This window comes from Hemiscyllium ocellatum, chromosome 17, assembly GCF_020745735.1.
Source record: "Hemiscyllium ocellatum isolate sHemOce1 chromosome 17, sHemOce1.pat.X.cur, whole genome shotgun sequence".
Lineage (NCBI taxonomy): Eukaryota > Metazoa > Chordata > Chondrichthyes > Orectolobiformes > Hemiscylliidae > Hemiscyllium > Hemiscyllium ocellatum.
Window position 1 is genome coordinate 5,036,092 of NC_083417.1, and position 22,171 is coordinate 5,058,262.

The 22,171-nt window shown below is 45.1% G+C and overlaps 1 protein-coding gene across 1 annotated transcript; it reads right to left on the reverse strand.

Annotated features, from left to right (window-relative positions):
• Positions 1-7,326: 7,326 nt before the first annotated feature.
• LOC132823862 (CKLF-like MARVEL transmembrane domain-containing protein 3) lies at positions 7,327-18,667 on the reverse strand. The gene is made up of 4 exons (XM_060837931.1): positions 18,225-18,667; positions 12,685-12,837; positions 10,661-10,756; positions 7,327-8,476 (listed from the first exon to the last, which is right to left on the reverse strand). Exons 1-4 carry the CDS (start codon positions 18,282-18,284, stop codon positions 8,381-8,383), a joined length of 405 nt encoding a protein of 134 aa, XP_060693914.1. The 5' UTR covers positions 18,285-18,667; the 3' UTR covers positions 7,327-8,380.
• Between the last annotated feature and the right edge of the window lie 3,504 nt (positions 18,668-22,171).

Sequence of the window (22,171 nt, forward strand, 5' to 3'; positions counted from 1 at the left end):
CACTATGCTGCCTCGACTCCCTGCAGCTAAACCGATGACACTGCTGTAACCGTGCTTCACTCTGCTGCTGCTGGAATGTAGAGTCACTGCCGTCTGGCACCATCTCACCGTTACCATCATGGCCACCATGAGCTCACGCTGGGTCGATCTCGCCACCATTACAGGGTTCTGTACCAGGCCCTCCGCTGTCAGGGTCCCAGGGCCTAGCTGTGGACCTGGAGCCTCGGCTCGGCCTGTGAGTCTGGACCAGGGGATTAAGCCTGTGACCTGCTCCTCGCTCGCTGGGAGACGTCGGGTTGTGTTGGAGCCGTATCTGCATCGTCCTGATGTTGCTGCCGCCAATGCTTGGACACCTTCTCCTTCAAAATTTACTTGGCGAGAAAAGGGGACCATTATGGTGCAGATGGAGGCCATTCAGCCCATCATGCACGCATTGGCTCTTCAAATGAGCATCATTACCGAGTGGCAATCTCTTGCTGTTTCGCCCACACAATACTTTCCAGGTAATTAACCAATCCCCTATCCTCCCGCCCTCCTCCTCCTTTCTGTTTTGCGGCCAAGATTTATTTCCTGACTAACATCTCTGCAACTGATTATCACATTCCTCTTTGTGGGAGTTTGTTGCTGTGTACACTGGCTGCAGTATATCCTACAAGAACTGCATCATGGGCTGTAAATATCTTTGGGACATACTGAAAGTCTGAAGGAACCGGGACATGGTTTTGTTTGTGTCTGGAAAAGCTATTGCAAACAACTTTTGCTGCATTGACTTTGCTTCAAAAAATATTTGTCCCAGATGCTTTTAATCAATTTGTTTGGAGTTGTTATGAAACCCATCCACGGGTTCTCATTGGTGCAGTGATAGTGACCCTATCTGTAGACTGTCCAATCATCCTCAGCTTTTCATCAATGACCTTCCTGCATCATCAGGTCAGGAGTGGGGATTTTCGCTGATGATTGCACAATGTTCAGCACCATTCACGACTCCTCAGATACTGAAGCAGTCCTTGTTCAAATGCAACAAGATCTGGACAATATCCAGGCTTGGGCTGACAAGTGGCAAGTAACATTTGCATCACACAAATGCCAGACAATGAGTATCTCCAAAAGAGAGCATCTAACCATTGCCCCTTGACATTCAATGACATTACTATCACTGAATCTCACATCCTGAATCCTCAAGTCCCCATCATCTACGCAGTACAAGTCAAGAGTGTGAAGTTATACTCCTCACTTGTCTGGATGGGTGCAGTTTTAATAATACTCAAGTAACTTGACACTATCAAGGACAAAACAGCCCACTTGATTGACACCACATCTACAAACATCCACTCCCTCCACCACCGGTGCTCAGCAGCAGCAGTGTGGACCAACTACAAGATGCACAGCAGAAATTCACCAAGATCTTTAGACAGCTCCTTCTAAACCCACAACCACGCTCATCTAGAAGAACAAGGGCAGCAAATACAAGGGAACAACACCCCCTTGCAAGTTCCCCTCCGAGTCACTCCCAATCCATCCTGACTTGAAAATATATCACCGTTCCTTCGGAGTTGTTGGGTCAAACTCCTGAAATTCTCTCTCCAATGGCAATGTGGGTCTACCTACAGCACATGGACTGCAGAGGTTCAAGATGATAGCTCATCACCAATCTCTCAAGAGCAACCAGGGATAGACAATAATTACTAACCAGCCAGCATTATCCACATCCTAGAAATGAATTTCTAAAAATGCCTCGATTAGATCATGATTTGGAGATGCCGGTGTTGGACTGGGGTGTACAAAGTTAAAAATCACACAACACCAGGTTATAGTCCAACAGGTTTAATTGGAAGCACTAGCTTTCGGAGCGATGCTCCATCATCAGAACAACGACAACGATCTTCACCACACACTCCTCCCAAACCAATACATTCCTGATGTGGTGTGGTGAAAGTGAGGTCTGCAGATGCTGGAGATCAGAGCTAAAAATGTGTTGCTGGAAAAGCGCAGCAGGTCAGGCAGCATCCAAGGAACAGGAAATTCGACGTTTCGGGCATAAGCCCTTCCTGATGAAGTGTTTATGCCCGAAACCTCGAATTTACTGTTCCTTGGATGCTGCCTGACCTGATGTGGTGTGGTGCCCAGAATTGAGTGTTGTTAGTTTGGATGGTATCCAACTATGTCTCGGAGCAACTTTAGGATCACTTCCATTCAATACTAGCTCCCTTGAAATTCCATTAGTGTTTTTGATTATGTTCCATACCGTGTGTAAACATTTAATAGTGTTTTGAATATCTAGGTAATCATTCTCTTGCTCTCACCCCATAGCAATTAGGAAATAATCTGGTTTCTCTTTCTTACAGTCCAAGGCATTGATTTTCAGAGACTGGGATGGATGAAAAAGAAATTTGAAATAATTCTAGGTGATGCTGGAAGCATGAGTGAGTCAGCTCCTGGGAAGAGATATGGCTTCCAGGTACAGCACCGACTCGATGGAGTGAAGGGCCTTTTCTGTGCTGTACAACTCCAAGTTACCAATCCTGCAGGATTGTCTTGGTGTTTCCAAGAATTTAAGCTAAATCTCTTTTGCAAGCCAAATCTCAGGAGAAAAAAACTTAGAAGGCATTGAAAAAATTCATCAAAACAAAAATTCATAGAGTCATAGATATACAGCACAAAAACAGACCCTTCAGTCCAACCTGTCCATGCCGACCAGATAACCTAAATTACTCAAGTCCCAGTTGCAGCACGTGGCCCATATCTCTCTAATCTCTTCCTATTCACATACACATCCAAATACCTTTTAAATGTTGTAATTGTACCAGCCTCCACCACTTCCTCTGGCAGCTCATTCCACACATGCACCACCCTCTGCATGAAAAAGTTACCCTTAGGTCCCTTTTAAATCTTTCCCCTCTCACCTTAAATATATGCCCTATTGGACTCTTGTATCCTGGGAAAAAAGACCTTGGCTATTCATCCTGTTATGGACCAGACCAGAGCCCCTCAAAATATTCCTGATGAAGGGTTTATGCCCGAAACGTCGAATTTCCTATTCCTTGGATGCTGTCTAACCTGCTGTGCTTTAACCAGCAACACATTTTCACCCCTCAAAATATAACAAGAAGGTAGCCTCAACCCTAACATTTTCTCTATTTAAAGGCAAATGTGAGGTGCTGTATTCCAGATGCAGTTCGATTGCTCAAGCTACTCAAGCAAAACACACTTTATTCAAACACTATAATTAAAATACAACTAAACAAAGAGGAACTTGGAATAACTTAACTCAATTGGAAAACTTAACAGAATGATACATTATTTAACCACTAAACAGTAACTGTCCCAATCTTGTAACATCCCATAAACACACCCTTGGCAAAAGGCAGATTCAGAAAACTGATTGCCTTACATGTAACCCCTGCAGCACAAGAGGATAAACATCCAGAGAAATCTCAGAGAGAGAGAGAGTATAACAGCCTGGAGAGATTCACTGCCTTCCAACCCTGCCACGACCCCAACAACAGCTGCTGCTGAAAAAAAACTAAAAATCCTGGCTCTGGGAGAACTCAACCACACCCATCCAAGCTGCTTTTATTGTTCCAACTTTAAATAAAACATCCCAAGGCTTCATAAACTGTTTACCATATATACTCAAGTAAATTGTTTTACTATTTTTTAGGATTAATTTATGGGGTCAAATATTACATGGATACTACTTTTGAGGGGCTCAAATTCATGTCCGTCAAAATCCATACTGTATCATTAACAGAAGCTCAATAATTCACTAAAGGAATAAAGAAAAAACGAAATGTATTAAGGTAATTCAAAAAACCTGGGGTGGAGTGCAATGGCCAGTGGACCGGAAAGCCAGAGCAAAACACAACAGGCCTGCACACTGACTCACAAAAGTTGATCTGTTATCTGTGAAGTACTGGGGTTGACTTTTACACAAAATATATGGAAAATTCCAGATTTTCTGGCTAAAAATAGGAGGTTGACGTTTACTTGTGATCAACTATTACGAGAGTGTATACAGTATTTGATTGGCTTTCAGTAAACATTTCAGCATCTCTGTCTTAAAATCTTATTTTAGAAAAAAAAAGGACAAGATGCCCTCTTCAAGCCACAGTAACATCATCACCCTGTCCATGCCCCTCATGATTTTATAAATCTCTATGAAAGCACCTGTCAGCCTCTGATGCTCCAGCAGATTCCACCTCCCCATATGGCTGAAACCTTTCAACATCCTTGTAAATCTTTTCTGTACCCTTTCAGGTTTAATGGCTTTGTAGATATTTCTAATTGACTGGTTCAAAGTGCTGGAGAGATGGGTCTTGAACCCAGACCTACCAGCCTGGGTGAACACATTACTGCTGTGCCGCTAGTGTCCTCCACTAATTTAAAACCTTTGCAAAGATCTTATACTCCATGCTGAACAGAGTCAGGTTAAATAGGGAATTCCCCGCACTCGTGTTGGGAAGCTACTTCAAGGAATTTTTAACCACCCTGCAGGGAGAGGTTATTACACACCTCCAGGGGTATGTGGGACTTGAACCCAAGCCTCTGATTCAGGGGTAGGGCTAGGCGGCCAATGCTGGCTTTGTCAGTGATGCCCACATTTCATGAAAGAATAAATTAAATAACAGTCCAGCATTCCCTCAGTTTCCTATGTGCAGTCCCTCAGCATTGTATTAGCATTGACTGCCTGGATTATATGCTCAGGTCTCAGAACGGGGAATGTAAGACTCACAGCTTTCCAACTTGAAAGTGAGTTAGTTTGGCAGAGGAAGGATGTTCCTGAGGGCCAGGGAGTCCAGAACCAATGGTCATCATTTGCTGGGAAAGGATGAACTATTTAGGACTGAGATGATCCAAAAATAAATTCTTTTAATCTGTCCAGGATGTTGTGAAACTTGAAAGGGTTCAGAAAAGCTTTACAAGGATGTTGCCAGGGTTGGAGAATTTGAGCTATAGGGAGAGGTTGAATAGGCTAGGGCTGTTTTCCCTGGAGTGTTGGAGGTTGAAGGGTGACCTTGTAAAGGTTTATAAAATCATGAGGGGCATAGATAGAATAAATAGACAAAGTCTTTTCTCTGGGTTGGCGAGCCCAGAAGTAGAGGGCATAGATTTAAGGTGAGAGGGGAAAGATATAAAATGGCAACATTTTCACACAGAGGGTGGTATGGGTATGGAATGAGCTGCCAGAGGAAGTGGTGGAGGCTGGTACAATTACAACATTTAAAAGGCATCTGGATGAGAATGTGAATAGGAAAGGTTTGGAGGGCCAGGTGCTGGCAAGTGGGACAAGATTAGGTTGGGATATCTGGTCAGCATGGACGAGTTGGACCAAAGGGTCTGTTTCTGTGCTGCACATCTCTATGACTCTATGAGGAGAAATGGCTTCACTCAGACAGTGGAGAGTCTGTGGGATTCACTGGCACAGAAAGCAGGAGAGGCCAAAACATTATGTACTTTCAAGAAAGAGGTAGGTATAGTTCTTGTGGCTAGAGGGATCAAGGGATACTAAGGGAGGGTGGGATTATGGTGCTGAGCTCAATAAGTCATGGCCATGGTGGAGCAGGCTTGGGGGGGGGGGGGGGGGGGGGGGGGGGTCAAATAGCATATTCCTGCTCCTAAATTCTATGATACATTTTGGTAGTTAGGAAAACTACCACCACTCCCTAAACATGTTTGTAGATATTTTCTAATCACCCTGTTCAGAAATGTTACTACATATCACTGCAGCAGATGAAATTGAACCCAGGACCCTGCCTCAGAGGGAGGGTCACTACCACTTTGCCACAAGAACACTCACGCAAGATATCTCTGGATGGTTTCACTTAGTTATGGATATTAATGAGGGGTAAATTGGCTATTATGTTGACAATCATGAATCATCCCATTGGCTTGGCAGGATTGTGTTGAATTTCTGATTGGCTAGACAGCTGATCCATCATAAATATGGCCATGCCATTTGGCCAATGGTGGGAGTGCATGCAGGTGGGGTTTCAGTCACCCACGGTCATGTGATCTTACCTACAGAGGTATGCCCCAGAGTTGACAATCCTACCCCAAAGGGAGAGAATTAGAGTTTATCGATTTGCCAAGGGGAGAATCAGTCAGTCCCGTTATTGCACCTTGCTATTCCTGTTCCTCTGTGCGGTATGGGTACAGCTGTGATCTTCACCTTCAACCTCAACACCTGGGGGAAGGCCAGGCAGAAGGAGCAAAAATTTGGCAATTTTCCTTTCAACAATAAGGAAGAGATCAGCCATGGCTCAGTGGATCATACACTCATCTCTGAATTGAAACGTTGTGAGTGTCATGTCCCAGTCCTGAGACATGAGGACACAATCCAGGCAGCGACTCCCAGTGCACTACGGAGGGAATGCTGCACTGTTCACCTGAAATATTCTTTTGAGCATCACTGTCAAAGCCAGCATAGATCGACCATTCTTTTTCTTTTTCCATTTTTAGTGTGGAAACAGTCATTTGGCCCAACACGACCATCTGAAGAGTGAGCTACCCAGACCCATTTCCCTACCCTATTACTCTGCGCTTACCCCTAACCAATACATCCCTAAACACTATGGGGCAATTTAGCATGGCCAATCCACCTAACCTGCACATCTTTGGATTGTGGGAGGAAACCTGCACAGATACAGGGAGATTGTGCAAACTCCACACTTACAGTCGCCCAAGAATGGAATCTAACCCAGGTCCTTAGCACTGTGAGACAGCAGTGCTAACCAGTGAGCCACCATTCCTCATTGTCCTTGGACTGACTGGATTAAACTACGCTATCTCCAATGTGTCATCTTTCAAGTTAAGCAAAGGACCTATAAGGCCTCTCAGCCCAACAGAAGGTCTCACTGCTAATTTGGGGCTGATCAGATTGACTTGGTCACACAGCTCATCTGTTCATTATCTCACTGATTGATGTGTGTGGGAGCTTACATTGTGCAAGGTTAGCTGCTATCAGTCTGATATTATTTAACAGGGAGAGCGTTTCAAAAATACTTTAGGATCCCCAGGTTGTAAAATGCCCAATAGAAACTCAGTTAGAGACCTTATATTCCAGCATCTGCAGTATTGTTTGTCTCTGAGTTTCAATTGGGCATTTTCTGTGGAAGAACACAGCAAGCCAGGCAGCATCAGAGTGGAGAAGTCCACATTTCAGATGTAACCCTTCTTCAGGACTGGGTTCTACCTGAAACATTGACTTCTCCACCTTCTGATGCTGCCTGGCTTGCTGTGTTCCTCCAGCCTCCTGCCTGTCTACAATAGGAATGCAGGTTAATCATTCTACAAATCAGACAACAGGAGTTTTTCATTTAGAGGGTTTTTTTTAATTACGAAAGACTTCTAAAACATTCCAACATACAAGAACAAGCGATTAAAATTGTGCGGAGCTTTTGAGTTGAAGTGATTGTTAGTCAGTGTGCACATTGCAAAAACACAAGATAAAATATTCAAGGGGCTGTACTTTGGACACACAGAAGTAACCCCATTATCAAGTGATACACAGCCAGCAGCCTGCAGGGGTTAAACATTTCTTTCAACCACTGCGATGGCCAACCTGGTATAAACATGTTTATGAGGATTTTATCTGATGAGCATCTCAGACAAAATCATTGAGAAAGCAACCATTTTCAACTGGGTAGACCAAAGAAAATGTTTCCCCTTATGCAGGTAGTGTGTGTGTGTGTGTGTGTGTGTGTGTGTGTGTGTGTATCCAGGAAAAACCTCTCTGCCCAGAAAATGGTGAGAATGTAGGACTCATTAGGGTAGTGAGAGGTTCAGATGAAACAAAGACATATTTGAGATGAAGCTAAATGAGCAGGTGAAGGAGACAGGAATACTGTGGAGGCTAGTCTGGACCATTATTATGGAACAGTGAGCTGAATGGCTTGTCCACACACTGTCAGTTCTCTGTAATTCTATGTCTAGATGTTACTGAGCAGGAGAAAACTTTGCTGATCAGGAATGTTACACCTGAGCAAAAGGGAGGACTGCAAATGCTGGAAACCAGAGTTTAGATCAGAGTGGTGCTGGAAAAGCACAGCAGGTCAGGCAGCATCCGAGGAGCAGGAAAATCGACGTTTCAGACAAAAGCCCTTCATCAGGAACCACCTGACCCGGCTCAGTGGGAGCTCTGTCCACAATACAAGCCTTCCTGTGGTGAATCAGCGATGTGATCTTCCACTGTTCTGAAACCTTCATGTTCTTGTCCATGCTGTGCGAATGGCCAGAGTAAACGGCAACACATCATTCCAGGATTGCAAAATAATGACATTCCAAGACGGGAGGAGCTGAAGCTGTGAATTACACAGGGATTGGGACTGGACTGACAAAGATCAGCAGCTGAACTTGCTCACACAGACAGCTCTCCATGGGGTCACCTGCTGGAAGTCTTGTGTTGGTTGACAGTGATGAGGTTGCACATTACATAAGAGTCAGCAATATACAGGACGACAGCTATGAAACCAAAGACCTGGAGATTAGACAGAAAAAACTTTAGCAATCACGGAGATCTGGATCCTGAGGAATGCTCAACACCACATAACATTGGAACAACAGAGTGTGAAGGGACATGACAGAAAAGTCAAAAACTATTCTATAAGCTGAGGGAAACCAAAGTAAGAGGCTGTAGTTACCAATATGGCTGAGAGAGAATTTGGACAAATGGCAAGAGAACATTTTTCAGTGGGTCAAGAGGCGATGCAATTCAACTCCAATAACTGATGCAGAAATTAGTGTCACTTTTCAGGTTGGGGTTAGAGAGAGGGGAGGGAAGAGGAAGGAAATGGGTTATGGGGAGATGGGAAAAAAATCTTCGAGTAAAAAGTGAGGTCTGCAGATGTTGGAGATCAGAGCTGAAAATGTGTTGCTGGTTAAAGCACAGCAGGTTAGGCAGCATCCAAGGAACAGGAAATTCGACGTTTCGGGCAGAGCCCTTTGGGAGGGCTCTTCCTCTGAAGGGCTCTGGCCCGAAACGTCGAATTTCCTGTTCCTTGGATGCTGCCTAACCAGATGGGAAAAAAAGGTGGGTACATCCATTTAGAATTACTTACCTGCCAGGAGTGTAAACAGTGATACAATGTGGTCAGGATGAAAGATTGGTTTATGTTGTAGGCCTGAACTTAATACCCTGCCCAGAGCTGAGCCTGGTGATTGGAGCAGGGGCAGGAAATTAACTGAGTGGGTAGGGATCTTCCTAAGGGTGGTTCAGTGGTTAGCACCACTGCCTCACAGTGCCAGGGATGCAGGGTCAATTCCAGCTTCAGGTGACTATCTTTGTGGAGAGTGCACATTGTCTTCCTCCGGGTGCTCTGGCTTCCTCCCACAATCCAAAGATGAGCCAGTTATGGTGGATTGGCCATGCTAAATTGCCATCAGTGTCCAGAGATGTGTAGTTTAGGTGGATTAGCCATATGAATACAGGGATAGGGTAGGGGTGTAAGTCTGTATGGGATGGTCTTTGGAGGGTCGGTGTGGGATGAATGGCCTGCTTCCACATTGCAGGGATTCTATGATTAAGTCCAGGGTGGGGAGGCCCTAATTAATTAATACCCATTTATGGGTCATATCCCAGCACTTGCTGGTATTAAACCAGGGGCTGGGGCTGTCTCCTGTGCTGGTTTCTTGGGGTCTCCCCCAGGGCAGAGAGGAGGTCTCACATTCAAAGACCCTCAGTGCCCGATTGAGAGACCCAGTGTCAGAAGGAAGGAGCCCCCTGAGCCAACCCTTTATTCCCCCTCATGGACCTCTCCAGCTCCTTGAAGACCCAGTGTCTCCATGTAAGGCTTGCCTCATGCCTGACTGAGCCACAGATCAGCAGAAGGTTTGATGCTTCTTAATGCTGTCTTAACCAGTCTCAATGGGGCAACTGTAACTTGCCTCAATATCTTTGATTTAGGGATAGAGACATTCAGCCTGATTGGGCAGTGTGGATGGATTGGGTGAAGAGAGCACAGGGCTGGTGAGGATGCTTTCCCAGAGTTGAATGTCCAATCGAGTCTCACACATGAACACTCAGGGTCCAGTCCTCACTTGTGCCTCAGATTGACCTGCACTGGTTCATGTGAATGCTCCCCTGAGGAACAGGCAGGTTTTAGTCTTAACAAACTCACAGGGAAACAAGTGACCAACACAAAGGGTTTAATTCAGAGGAACAGCCATACACCGACGCTCAGTAGCAGCAGTGTGTTCTATCTGCAAGATGCACTGCAAAAATTCACATGCAAAAAGACAGACCCTGGGGTAGGGGGAGTGTGTGACTCACACAGCTCCTGGGGTGGGGGGAATGTGTGACTCAGGCAGACCCTGGGGTGGGGGAAGTGTGTGATTCAGGCAGACCCTGGGGTGGGGGGAATGTGTGACTCAGGCAGACCCTGGGGTGGGGGAAGGGTGTGATTCAGGCAGACCCTGGGGTGGGGGAAGGGTGTGACTCAGGTAGACCCTGGGGTTGAGGGGTGGAGGTGGGGACAGAACCCCCCTTGGCGGGGGTGGGGTGTGTGGATCCCCCTGGGGTGGAGGGGGGGTGCGGTGTCAGCCTGAGGAAGCAGAGTGCAACTTGTATTTCTGGAGCAGGTTTTCAGTCACAAATTACCCAGTTAACAGCAAAGCTGCTCTGAGGTCGGTCTCAGATTGTCTGCTGAACCTTCCCGACACTTACTGAACCAGTGAGGATGCCAGCGGTGACCCTGCTCACTACAGCCGCAATACAGATGATCAGTAACAGCACAGCTGCAAACACTGAATTTACACCATCCTAGAAAAGATTAAACATCAAATTAAAACCGGAATTCTGATTAAAATCATTATATTTTTAAAAATCTCTCAAGGTGATGGATGTGTCATTGTTGAAAGTAGGATCTCAGGAACGAAGAAACAGGGAAAGGACAGCACAGGGTTAGACAGAGTAAAGCTCTCTCTACTCTTCCAAACTGAAAGTAAAGCTCCCTTGAAACTGTCCCCATTAAGCACTCCCAGGATAGGTACAGCATGTGGGTAGATACAGTATAAACTTTACACTGTCTCCATCAAACATGACAGGAATGCATGGGGTGAGATACAGAATAAAGCTCCCTCTACACTGACCCTCATCAAACACTCCCAGGACAGGGTCAGTAAGTGAACCGTGATTATTTCCTGTGTTCTTTCGTGGTGTGTGGGTATGAAAGCATTTATTGTCCCTTGAAGTGCAGAGTTTGCTTGACCATTTGAGAGGGAAGGTAAGATTCCAGTACATTACCCTGCCCTGGTATCACATGTAGGTCAGACCAGGTAAAGATGGCACAATGTATTTCTTGAAGGGCAGAAGTGAACCAGATCAGGATTTGTTAAAACGACATTAGAGTAGTTTTTTTACTCCAGATCTTATAAAATTCAAATTCCAACATTTGCCATGCTGGGCTTTGAACCTATGTTCCCAGAACATGACCTTCTGAAATACTAGCCCAGCGAGATTATGAACACACTATCACCTCCTGTACCCTTTATTGGAATGTATAAGACCCAGAGCAGACTTGAGAGAGTGGATGCTGAAGGCATGGTTTCCCCTTTGTGGGACAGACTGGGACGGAGGGACACAGTTTTAAATATGAGATTTCAAATTTAAGATGGAGAGAAGCAGGATTACTCACAGAGTCACAGACTATAAGACTATAAGACATAGGGGCAGGCCATTCAGCCCATCGACTCTGCTCTGCCATTCAATCATGGCTGATACATTTCTCATCTCCATTTTCCCACCTTATCCTCATAAACCTTGATCCCCTTCAGAATCAGGCACCTATCTCCGTCTTAAATATACTCAGTGACCTGGCCTCCTCAGCCTTCAGTGGCAGTGAATTCCATAGATTCCCCACTCTCTTGGTGAAGAAGTTTTTCCTTATGTCTGTTCTAAAAGGTCTTCCTTTTACTCTAAGGCTATGCCCTAGAAACATAAAGCACAGAAACAGACCCTTCTGTCCAACTTGTCCATGCCAACCAGATAGCCTAAATTAATTAATTTTGATTTAGATTAGTTTAGATTCTGTACAGTATGAAAATAGGCCCTTGTTTTCAATCTAGTCCCATTTGCCAGCATTTGGCCCATATCCTTCCAAACGCTTCCTATTCATATACCCAATCCAGATGCCTTTTAAATGTTGTAATTGTACCAGCCTTCACCACTACTTCAGACAGCTCATTTCATACATGCACCACCCTCTGTGTGAAAAAGTTGCCCCTTAGGTCCACTTTAAACCCATACCCTCTAGTTTTGGACTCCCCCACCCCGGGGAAAAAAGGCCTTGCCTACTTACCCTCTCTGTGCCCCTCATGATTTTATAAACATCCAATTATGAGTCTGAGAAACTCTCTTCCCCCATGGAGTGGCGAAGGCAGGCTCGATGAATATAATAAAGACAGGGGTAGTTAGATTCTTGCCTCCTTAAAGGAGTTAAAGAGCAGGGAGTAGGCAGGAAAATGGAGTGGAGGCCACCATCAGATCAGTAATGAACGTATTGAATGGTGGAGCAGGCTTGAGGGGCCGAATGGCCTATTCATGCTCCTAAATCATAAACTCATATATATTTGTACGGATGAAGATTGATTTCAGGGCCTGCCTATCTGAGTCTTAATACTGGGCCCTCTTAAAAATTACCCACTGTTTGATCACACTTGCTGGATTAACTTGCAGTTGATTTTACTTACCATCAGTGGCCAGAATAACGTCATTTTAGAGTCCAGCTTAAGCAGAAACAAGAGATAGAAGGCCAGCGTGATGAGAATCTCCATGAGGGGAACTGCTATAAAAACTCCCGAGGACGAAGCAGCAAAGGTAACAAAAACCACAAAAGCTGCAACCTGTAAACAGGTAAAATATTGTTCACTCAGTATAGGGAACTCAGTCTCTTGTTTGTAGAACGGAAGCAGTCTGTGTCTGCATACAGCAAGGTCTGGACAAGTGACAAATGACATTCACACCACACAAATGCCAGGCTATAACCATCTCCAACAAGAGACAATTTTAAGCACCACCCCTCGACATTCAATGGTATTATTGGACCCCCTCCCTTGTAATCAACATCTTCGGGGTTACCATTGACCAGAAGCGCAATTGGACTCACCACATAACCACATAAGAGCAGTTCAGAGGCTAGCAATCCTGCAGCAAGTAACTCACTTCCTGACTCCCCAAAGCCTGTCCACCATCTACAAGGTGTAAGTCAGGAGCATGATGGGATACTCTCCACTTGCCTGGATGGGTTCAGCTCTGACAACAATCAGGAAGCTTGACACCATCCAGGATAAAGTAGCCCATTTGATTAGCATCAGATTCACAAGCACTCACTTTCCTGACCATTGATAGTCAATAGCAGCAGTGTATGCCACCTACAAGATACACTAGAAATTCACCACAGAACCTTAGACATCATTTTCCAAACCCACAACCATTTCCATTTAGAAGGACAAGAGCAGCAGATACATGGGAAGACCACTCCCTGAATGATCGGAACGAGGGCCAGATGGATCTCATTGACTATGAGATTCTTGATTGGGGCTCTTAACCTGGGTCAATCATTGAACCCTGGTTGACAGATAGAAACAGGGGATTAAAATAAGCACTACCGCAGTTAGGTGGTAGTGTGGGGGTTAATAAAAAAAAACAGGAGTGTGAGCATTGCCCATTAAAAAAGAATTTAAAAAAATATAACCAGGAGATGCCCTTTGATGTGAAGGGCACTGCTTGTCACAGGCCACTCGGGTGTTTTCCTACTTTTCCTGGTGGTGGAAATTGAATAAAGATTTGTACACCTTGTCTCTCACTGTGTCTCACACCTGCTCACACACACCATGGGTGCTGGGGTTAAAAATAATAAGCACTACCGCAGTTAGGCGGTAGTGTGGAAGAAAAGAAAAAAAGAAAAAAAAAGAGAAAAAAAAAAGAAACAGGGGATTCCCCCTCCAACTCTATTTTGATTTAGTCCCTGCCCTCCCCTTCACTGTTTGTTCACACAGCATTGCCCTTTGATGTGAAGGGCACTGCTTGTCACAGGCCACTCGGGTGTTTTCCTACTTTTCCTGGTGGTGGAAATTGAATAAAGATTTGTACACCTTGTCTCTCACTGTGTCTCACAGCTGCACACACACACCATGGGTGCTGGGGATAAAAATAATAAAAAAAAAGAAAAAAAAATATAACCAGGAGAGTTGAATGCATTATTTCCCCCTCCAACTCTATTTTGATTTAGTCCCTGCCCTCCCCTTCACTGTTTGTTCACACAGCATTGCCTTTTGATGTGAAGGGCACTGCTTGTCACAGGCCACTCGGGTGTTTTCCTACTTTTCCTGGTGGTGGAAATTGAATAAAGATTTGTACACCTTGTCTCTCACTGTGTCTCACAGCTGCACACACACATCATGGGTGCTGGGGATAAAAATAATAAGCACTACCGCAGTTAGGCGGTAGTGTGGGGGTTAAAAGGAAAAAATATAACCAGGAGAGTTGAATGCATTATTTCCCCCTCCAACTCTATTTTGATTTAATCCCTGCCCTCCCCTTCACTGTTTTGATCACACAGCATTGCCCTTTGATGTGAAGGGCACTGCTTGTTACAGGCCACTCGGGTGTTTTCCTATTTTTCTGGTGGTGGAAATTAAATAAAGATTTGTGCACTTTGTGTCTCTCACTGTGTCTCACACCTGCACACACACAACATGGGTGCTAGGGGAAAAAATAAGCACAAAAAAAAAGAAAAAAAAAGAAAAAAAGAAGAAAAAGAAACAAAAAGAAACAGGGGATTCCCCCTCCAACTCTATTTTGATTTAGTCCCTGCCTTCCCCTTCACTGTTTGTTCACACAGCATTGCCCTTTGATGTGAAGGGCACTGCTTGTCACAGGCCACTCGGGTGTTTTCCTACTTTTCCTGGTGGTGGAAATTGAATAAAGATTTGTACACCTTGTCTCTCACTGTGTCTCACAGCTGCACACACACACCATGGGTGCTGGGGATAAAAATAATAAGCACTACCGCAGTTAGGCGGTAGTGTGGGAAAAAAAAGGAAAAAAAAATATATAAACAGGAGAATTGCCCTACGAAAAAAAAAGAAACAGGGGATTTGGAGTCTCCTCAGTCTGGGATCTGGCTCTGAACTGGCTGGTCAGAGCCCATGTACTGAGCATGTGTAAAGAAAGGGTGACTTGGTGATGGGATACTGGCCTCTGGGCAATTATTTCACCCTCCAAATCATTCACTATCCTGACTTAGAAATACATCGCTGATCCTTCACTGTTCCTGAATCAAGATCCTTGATTTCCTTCCCTAAGAGCATTATGGATCTACCTACAGCATACTGATTGCAGCAGTTCAAGAAGGCAGCTCACTCCCACCTTCTCTTTTGAAGAAGTAACAAAGAGGATTGATGAGGGCAGAGTGGTAGATGTGATCTACATGGACGTCAATAAGGCATTCGACAAGGTTCCCCATGGGAGACTGGTTAGCAAGGCTAGATCTCATGGAATACAGGGAGAAGTAGCCATTTGGATACAGAACTGGCTCAAAAGTAGAAGATAGAAGGTGGTGGTGGAGGATTGTTTTTCAGATTGGAGGCCTGTTGAACAGTGTGGAGTACCACCAGGATCGGCGCTGGGTCCACTACTTTTCATCATTTATATAAATTATGTGGGTGTGAGCATAAGAGGTACAGTTAGTAAGTTTGCAGATGACACCAAAATTGGAGGTGTAGTGGACAGAGAAGAATGTTACTACGGGATCTTGATCAGATGGGCCAATGGGCTGAGAAGTGGCAGATGGAGTTTAATTCAGATAAATGCAAGGTACTGCATTTTGGGAAAGCAAATCTTAGCAGCCTTATACACTTAGTGGTAAGGTCCTAGGGAGTATTGCTGAACAAAAAGACCTTGGAGTACAGGTTCATAGCTCCTTGAAAGTGGAGTCATATGTTGATAGGATAGTGAAGAAGGTGTTTGGTATGCTTTCCTTTACTTGTCAGAATATTGAATACAGGAGTTGGGAGGTCATGTTGCAGCTTTACAGGACATTGGTTTGCACTATTGGAATATTGCATGCAATTCTGGTCTCCTTCCTATCGGAAAGATGTTGAGAAACTTGAAAGGGTTCAGAAAAGATTTACAAGGATATTGCCAGGGTTGGAGGATTTAAGCTATGGGAGAGGCTGAACAGGCTGGGGCTGTTTTCCCTGGAGCCTCGGAGGCTGAGGGGTGACCTTATAGAGGTTTACAAAATTATGAGGGACATGAGTAGGATAAATAGACAAGGTATTTTTCTGGGGTGGGGGAGTCCAGAACTAGAGGGTATAGGTTTAGGGTGAGAGGGGAAAGATATAACAGGGACCTAAGGGGCAACATTTTTCACACAGAGAGTGGTACCTGTATGGAATGAACTGCCAGAGGATGTGGTGGAGGCTGGTACAATTGCAACATTTAAAATTCATTTGGATGGGTATATGAATAGGAAGGGTTTGGAGGGATATGGGCTGGGTGCTGGCAGGTGGGACTAGATTGGGTTGGGATATCTGGTCAGCATGGATGGATGCTGTTTCATGCTGTACATCTTAGATTAGATTACTCAGTGTGGAAACAGGCCCTTCGGCCCACACCGACCCTCCGAAGAGCGACCCATTCCCCTAAATTTACCCCTTCACCTAACACTGCGGGCAATTTAGCATGGCCAATCCACCTGACCGGCACATTTTTGGACTGTGGGAGGAAACCGGAGCACCCGGAAGAAACCCACGCAAACACGGGGAGAACGTACAAACTCCAGTTTGCCTGAGGGGGGAATTGAACCCGGGTCTCTGGCGCTGTGAGGCAGCAGTGCTAACCACTGTGCCACTGTGCTACCCGTGACTCTATAACTAGGGACATGCAATAAATCCAGGCCAGTCATTGACAGCCATGAGAATGGATAGAGAAAAATCTCAAACAGCTCCCTCCCTCACAGCGCCGAGTTTAACTCCACCACAGCAGCTCAACAAGCTCACTGTCACTTTCTGAGACTATCACTTAGTACTGAGATGAGGAGGAATTTCTACTTTCAGTGAGTATTGACCCTTTGACTGAGCTTCCCCAGCCTTCTGGAGTAGAGAAGTCCACTGAATATTATCGAGGCAGAGGTTGATAGATTTTTAGATACCAATCCCACTGTGGAATCTGGGAACAGTGTGAGATAATTACATTGAGGTTAATGATCAGCCACCATCTGGAATGGTGAAGGAGGCTCAAACTGTTGGTCCTATATTCCTAAAATTGCAAGCACATTATTCAAAATTCGTTGACAAGATGTGGGCACCACTGGCTGGGCCAGCATTTGTAACCATCCATAATGACCCCTTGGAAGGTGGTGAGGAGCTCCCTTCTTGTACCACTGCCATGACGTGGTGTAGGTAAACTCACAGTGCAGTTAGGAAGCCAGGCTTAACCAGCCATATAGACATGGATGTACCCTATTCTGAATGCAGACCAGAGTGTGGTGCTGGGAAAGCACAGCAGGTCAGGCAGCATCCGAGGAGGAGAGAATGGGCATTTTGGGCAAATGGGCTTATGCCTGGAACGTCGATTCCCCTGCTCCTCAGATACTGCCTGACCTGCTGTGCTTTTCCAGCACCACACTCTCGACTCTGATCTCCAGCATCTGAAATCCTTACTTTCGCCTATTCTGGAAGCAGTTTGGTCAGTGCATGTCCTGAATTTGGATGGAGCCTTGGTCGGTGATGTGAGTGATGTAGAATTGCTGCAAGATTGATCTTCTCTGGATATTTTCCAGAGTTGAACAGCAGTGAGAAAGTTATTATAGAAGCAGGTATATACCCACAGAAGCACTGCTTTGTAAATGTGACTGTGGAGAGGAAGGGTTCAGATGAAAAACAGAAACCTGAGGCAGAATAATGCGTACAAACAACAAAAGTACTCAACTAATCGAAAGTAAAAGTAAGGGTAAGTATGACATGTTGGCCTGTTCAGTGACACCCATATCCAACATGCGCGCACACACACATCTTGCACTAACTGGGGAAAAGATTTGCCCTTGGAGCTCCTGGTTAGCATTGTGTGTGTGTCTGTATGATGTCCCCTAGATCATTGACCACACGCCCCCCACCACCCCCGATAAAAACATTAATCATTCAGATCGCACCCCACCACCAAACACCGTCCCCCCACCCCCCCCACCCCCATACACACAATTCCCACTTGTTGCATCTTCTCTCACCATTTCTGCCATCTTCAGCACACCTCGTTTGGACTTCAGAAACAAGTAGTTCACTTCCATTTCTGGGTTCACTCGCACAGAGGACGCCCCTCGTTTCCCTCTCGGTCTGCACACAGCGGTCTCTGTTGTGTAGCTTTGGGACTGTCAGAACTTCCTGCTTTTTAAAACTTCCTGATCCTGCCCTGAGTGAGGTGACATGCAGCCCCCCCTCTCTCTGTCTGTCTGAGCGGTGTGTGCAACACTGCCCTTAACACCTGGTAACAGTGGGATGAAAATATTCCCTCTGTATCAGCTCCTCTTATCACACATTAGATGAAACGTATTGTACCAGAGTCCCGCAACTAAATGGAATTGAGTGACACATTTATCGATTACCGCAATTCTCCAATTATAACACGCAGTTATGTATAACATACACCCCCCTCTTCCCCTTCGGACCAGCAATTTCAGGAAAAGTAACAGAAACGAGATGCCTCATCGAAGTCTTTGCACAGCAACTATCTCAACTGGGATCATTAAATCATCTTATATTGGAGGGAGGGAGGGAGTGTGTCCTTACCTCAGACCCCCATAGCAGACCATGTATCAATAAAGTTTGACACACACAAAAAAAAGTGCAGATGCTGGAATTCAAAGTAGATAAACGGGAGGCTGGAAGAACACAGCAAGGCAGGCAGCATCAGGAGGGGGAGAAGTCACACGCAACGTCGACTTCTGTACCTCCTGATGCTGCCTGGCTTGTGTCCTTCCAGCTTCCTGCTTGTCTCCCTTGTATCAATACTGTTTACCTTCTGAGCTGCTAAATGTACCTACATGCTAGCTTCCAGTGACTTATGAACAAGGACACTGGGTCTATCTGGACAGCAACACTTTCCAATCTCTCACCATGTTATGGAATACCCTGTCCCTTTGTTCCTCCTACCAAAGTGTGAATCTTACACAAATTCACGTTATATTCTACCTCCTATGATCTTGCCCAATCACTCAGTTTGACTCTATCCCCTGGAAGCCCCTTCACATCTCACATTCTCACCAAGTACTGTACATTTGCAAACTTGGAAATATTACACTTGGTCTCTATGTCCAACTCATTGATATAGACTATGAAGACCTGGAGCCCAAGAACTGACCTTGAAGTTCCCACTGGTCACAGCATGTCAGCTGAGAAAGATTTATTTATTCACACTCTTTGTTTTCTGCCTGTTAATCAATCCCAACTTCATGTTAGCTTGTGAACCCTGATCTACTGCACTTTAATATTATTTACTCCATATTGTGGGGACATTTATCAAAAGTCTTCTGAAAATCCAAAATACATCACATACACTGTTTCCTCCTAATCAACACTGTTAGTAACATTCTCAATCAACATTATCAGGTATGTTAATGTGACTTCCTCCTCATAAATCTATGCTGATTCTGTCCAATAAGACAATTATTTTCTAAATATCCAATAATTGTATACTTTATAATAGATCTGGTATTTTCCCTATTAATGGGCTGTTGGGCTAATGGGTCTGTAGTTCTGTGTTTTCTCTCTCCCTCCTTTCTTAAACACTTGCAACTTCAAGCACCACTCCATGATAATGTATCCACATTTGGCTTTGCAAATCTCTTCCTTTTTACATACCCATAGATGCTTTTGCAATGTGGTTTACTGTTTCCAGATATTTTATATTTGTATTCCTTTCTCTTTCCTTATCAATTACTTGGCAGTTAACTGTAAGATGTCATCTAACCACTGCATTCTCAATGGCAAAGCCTCAACTAGTCAGAGTCCACTTGCTAACCTGTCAGTGCTCTCTTCTCATACAGTACAAATCTTTTGAAAAATGACAATAGGGTAATATGGTGGCTCAGTGGTTGGCACTGCTGCCTCACAGCACTGGGGAGTCAGGTTTGATTCCAGCCTTGGGTGACTGCCTGTGTGGAGTTTGCATATTCTCCCCATGTATGCACATTTTCCCTTTGGGTGCTCTAGTTTCCTCCTGCAATCCAAGGATGACCAGGTTAGGTGGATTGGCCAAGGTAAATTGCCCATACTAGATTAGACTTACAGTGTGGAAACAGGCCCTTCGGCCCAACAAGTCCACACCCACCCGCCGAAGCGCAACCCACCCATACGCCTACATTTACCCCTCATCTAACACTACGGGCAATTTAGCATGGCCAATTCACCTAACCCGCACATCTTTGGACTGTGGGAGGAAACTGGAGCACCCGGAGGAAACCCACGCAGACAAGGGGAGAACGTGCAAACTCCACACAGTCAGTCGCCTGAGGCGGGAATTGAACCCAGGTCTCAGGCGCTGTGAGGCAGCAGTGCTAACCACTGTGCCACCGTGCCGCCCAGATTCCTATTCAGGGATGTGTGGATTAGGTGCATTAGTCAGGCAAAATATAGAATAAGAGGGTAGGGCACTGTGTCTGGGTGGGTTACTCTTTGAGGGGGGAGGGGTGGGGTCGGTGTGGACTTGTTGGGCCGAATGGCCTGTTTCCACACTGTAGGGATTCTATGAAATGTTGTTCCCCTTTGTGCCATAAATGACTGGATGAGTGTAAATCGAAAAGCTTCAACAAAATGTGTTTTTTCTTTAACTGGTACAAGAGCAGGCAGACGATGTTTCACTTACATTGTCTCCTTGGTAGACCTCAGCTGGGGTATTGTGCAGATTTATGAATGTTAAACCATGGAAGTAATGTAAATACAGCAGAGAGAGTGGAGAGAGTGGCCAGGAATGAGATACTTGAATTATGAGGATGGATTGAAGAAGTTGAGATTGTTCTCCTTGGAGAAAAGAAGGCTGAGGGGAGATTTGATAGAGGTTTTCAAAACTATGAGCAGACTGGATAGACAGGGAGAAACCGCTTCCCCTTGTAAAAGAATAAAGATATAGTGATGTGTAAATGAATCAAAAGTAATGTGAGAAGAACACTTTTTCACACAGTGAGTAGTTGGTGTCTGGAATGCATTGTTTAGAAACGTGATGGAGACAGGTTCAGTTCAAGTGGGGCGTGGGATAGTTATTTGGATAGAAATAAACACAGAATGTAGAAACAGTACAGTACAGGAACAGGCCCTTTAGCCCATGGTGTTGTACCGAACACGATGCCAAATTAAACTAATCCCTTCTGTCTGTCCCAACCATATCCCTCCATTCCTTGCATACTTTTCTGCTTATTTAAAATCCCCTTAAACGTGGCTATTGTACTGCCTCCATCACCGCTGCCAGAAGTGTGTTCCAGACTCCTACCACTCTCTGTGTAAAAAACTTGCCTCTCATATCTCCTTTGAACTTTCCCTCCCTCGCCTTAAATGCATGCCCCCTTGTATTAGACATTTTAACTCTGGGAAAAAAGATTCTGACTGTCAATCCAAAAATATGCAGGTGAGGTGAACTGGCCATGCTAAATTGCCCGTAGTGTTCAGGGACGTGTAGGTTAGGTGCATTAGTCAGGGTGGCACGGTGGCACAGTGGTTAGCACTGTTGCCTCACAGCGCCTGAGACCTGGGTTCAATTCCCGACTCAGGCGACTGACTGTGTGGAGTTTTGCACGTTCTCCCCGTGTCTGCGTGGGTTTCCTCCCACAGTCCAAAGATGTGCGGGTCAGGTGAATTGGCTGTGCTAAATTGCCCGTAGTGTTAGGTGAGGGGTAAATGTAGGGGTATGGGTGGGTTGCGCTTTGGCGGGTGGGTGTGGACTTGTTGGGCCGAAGGGCCTGTTTCCACACTGTAAGTCTAATCTAATCTAGTCTAATCTAAATATAAGGTGGAGGAATGAGTCTGGGTGGGTTGTTCTTTGGTAGACTTGTTGGGCCAAAGGGCCTGTTTCTACACTATAGGGATTCTATAATTCTATAATCCTATCTATGCATCTGATAATTTTATTGACTTCTATCAAATCTCCCCTCAGCCTCTGCCGGTCCAAACAGAAAACAACCAGAGT